At 52.6% G+C, this 2,394-nt stretch overlaps 1 protein-coding gene across 1 annotated transcript in view; it reads left to right on the forward strand.

The window, feature by feature from the left end:
• Positions 1 to 2,003, forward strand: part of LOC141562649 (paired immunoglobulin-like receptor B) — a 27,867-nt gene extending 25,864 nt beyond the window's left edge. The window contains 4 exon segments of the mRNA XM_074302653.1: positions 133 to 174; positions 725 to 864; positions 866 to 957; positions 1,042 to 2,003. Coding sequence (XP_074158754.1) covers positions 133 to 174; positions 725 to 864; positions 866 to 957; positions 1,042 to 1,087 — 320 coding nt within the window. The 3' untranslated portion in view covers positions 1,088 to 2,003.
• The last annotated feature ends 391 nt before the right edge of the window (positions 2,004 to 2,394 follow it).

The following is a 2,394-nucleotide window of genomic DNA, read 5'->3' on the forward strand; positions in this document are numbered from 1 at the left end:
AGAAGGGAGGCTCTTGTCCCACTCCCACAGGCAGCAAGTCCGGGCAGCGCTGGGGCTCCCGCCAGGGGCTCCCTCCGGGCCTCTCTGGGCTCCCCCGCCCAGGCCCTGACCCTGCCCCTTCCTCATCCACAGAGACTAACACTGAGAACCCTGAAGGCCAGAACTGGCTGTTCGGTGAGTGACTGGGGGATTCCCAACAGGGGGAGGGGGAGGCAGGGGCCCAGTCAGGCCTGCTCACCCCCCCATGGCCCCCCCATCTCTGACTCTGACTGAGTGATTCTCCTCCCATCTCTGGGCCTTTGCCCACAGCCCCCTCCCCCATCTTGCACACTCTCCCTCCCCACCTCCTCCTCTGACAAGGCAAAGGTCCCCCACCCTTAGCTCAGGAGCCCCCCAGGGAAACTTTCCTGCCCTCCCCCACCTCAGACACTAGGAGCCCCGCCCCCCGGGATGGGAGTGTTTGTGGACTGGACACCCGAATGTAGCAGGAGAATGTAACTCCCCCAACCCCCACCCCCGAGGGCAGGGGCTGCTCTGTCTTGTCCTGTGGGCTGGGGGGGGGGGCGGGGGAGGCTTAATAAAGTCTGGAGGCCTGGATTCCTAAGAAGCCTGGGGCCTCCCTGAGGACGGGGTTCTGTCCCCCTCCCTTGGGCCAAGGCTCTGGGAAGAAAAGAGTCCTTCAAACCCCCCCCCCCCCCCTTAGTCTTCATCCGGGACTTCCCAGGTCTCTCCAAGAAACATGCAAGCATCTTGCTGGGCGTCTCAGCGCTGCTCATCCTGCTCTTCCTCCTCCTCCTCCTCCTCCTCCTCCGCTGTCGCCGGCATCGGGCCAGAATCAGTGAGTTCTTGGGGCTGGGGGCAGCTGGGCGGAGGGCCTGAGCCCCAGGGAAGGCTGACCCCGACTCTCCCCACAGGCAATGGGAGCAGAGGGACAGAGATCAAGAAGACCCCCAGGAGGTAAGAGCCCCAGATAGACCCTCCCCCAGTGCACCCACCCCCTTCCCAGACCCCCCCGCCACTCTGTGCCTTCTTGTTCCCCAGCTCAGACCCAGATGTGAGCCTCATGGAGCAGAGCCTGTGTGAGTGAGGGGCAGCTCAGAGAACTGAGTAGAGAACCGGCAGGCAAAGTGAGCAGAAACAAGAGAACAACTTATGTCAACTTTATAAAGAAAAGTAACAGTGAAAGAGCAAAGAATTCTGACCAGGCTAAGCAGGACTCCGGAGGAGGCCAGGTGAAGGGCTCCACAAGCTGGTAGAGAGGTGGTGGACACCGGGTACTGAAAAGGACAGATGTTCTCGATCTGGGGGTTGGCTTTGTCCCACTTGACTTCCTTGTTACAAAGTTGTTGTTTCACAGTTTTATAAAGTTTTATAAAGAATCCTCTTCTTTGCTTCTGCCCTGAGAATACAAATGTTCATCTTTTGGTCTTTAAATTCAAAATAAAAAAATTTAAAAAAAACTGAAGGTGTTAAAAAATATATATCCATGTGGACAGCTAGGAGATGCAGTGGGTAGAGCACCAGCCCTGAAGTCAGATCTGGCCTCAGACACTTAACACTTCCTAGCTGTGTGGCCCTGGGCAAGTCACTTAACCCCAATTGCCTCAGAAACAACAACAAACAATCTATCTATCTATATCTATAGAGAGAGGGCTGGAACTCTGAAAAGGTGCACTTGAATCCAGAGCAGCAGAGCACTTATAGCTAATTACCCACTCAGTGGGAGATCATGGTTCTATCTGATGTGGTGATGTGATGGCTCTCCTCATGATGGCAATTGCTGAATGTGTGGTGAGGTAATTGTAGGCAAGGATTGGAGGGCAGAGGGAGAGAGTCAGAGTCTCTCTGCCACAGGGTGCTGGGCAGGGAAAACTTCAGGTTCCAGACTCCAGGTTCAACATTTGACAAGCCACAAGCCATGTGGCAGTTTGCTGCCTTCTTCACTTCTCCTAAAGATCAAGGACTTTGATCCTGACTCTGATCCTGAGGCCCTCCAGAGAGCTAGCCCAGACATTACAGCTACATTTATATATATATATATGTATCCACGCCTAATTATCCAGAACCCTTATTAGTGACTATCCCAGCTGAATTGTGGTCCTGAAAGCAAAACTCCCTGTCATATAAATAAATATATACCAGTATCTCCAATATCTTACTCTCCTATCTCATACGAGATCTGTCAGGTTGGATACCCAGAGGGAGGGACTGTTATCTCTGGTTCAGTGAATGACCCTGAGAGTAGCTACTCCCCACCATTAACAAGTTAAAAGCCCCATCAGTGTGCTTCCCCTTCATAATCAGAAAAAAAGAATTTTCTAACTTTTGGGCAGAAACATTTATTCAAATGCATATCATGATCAATCTTTTATTATCATCATCATCATCATCATT

The sequence above is a fragment of the Sminthopsis crassicaudata genome, chromosome 3 (genome assembly GCF_048593235.1).
Source record: "Sminthopsis crassicaudata isolate SCR6 chromosome 3, ASM4859323v1, whole genome shotgun sequence".
NCBI lineage: Eukaryota > Metazoa > Chordata > Mammalia > Dasyuromorphia > Dasyuridae > Sminthopsis > Sminthopsis crassicaudata.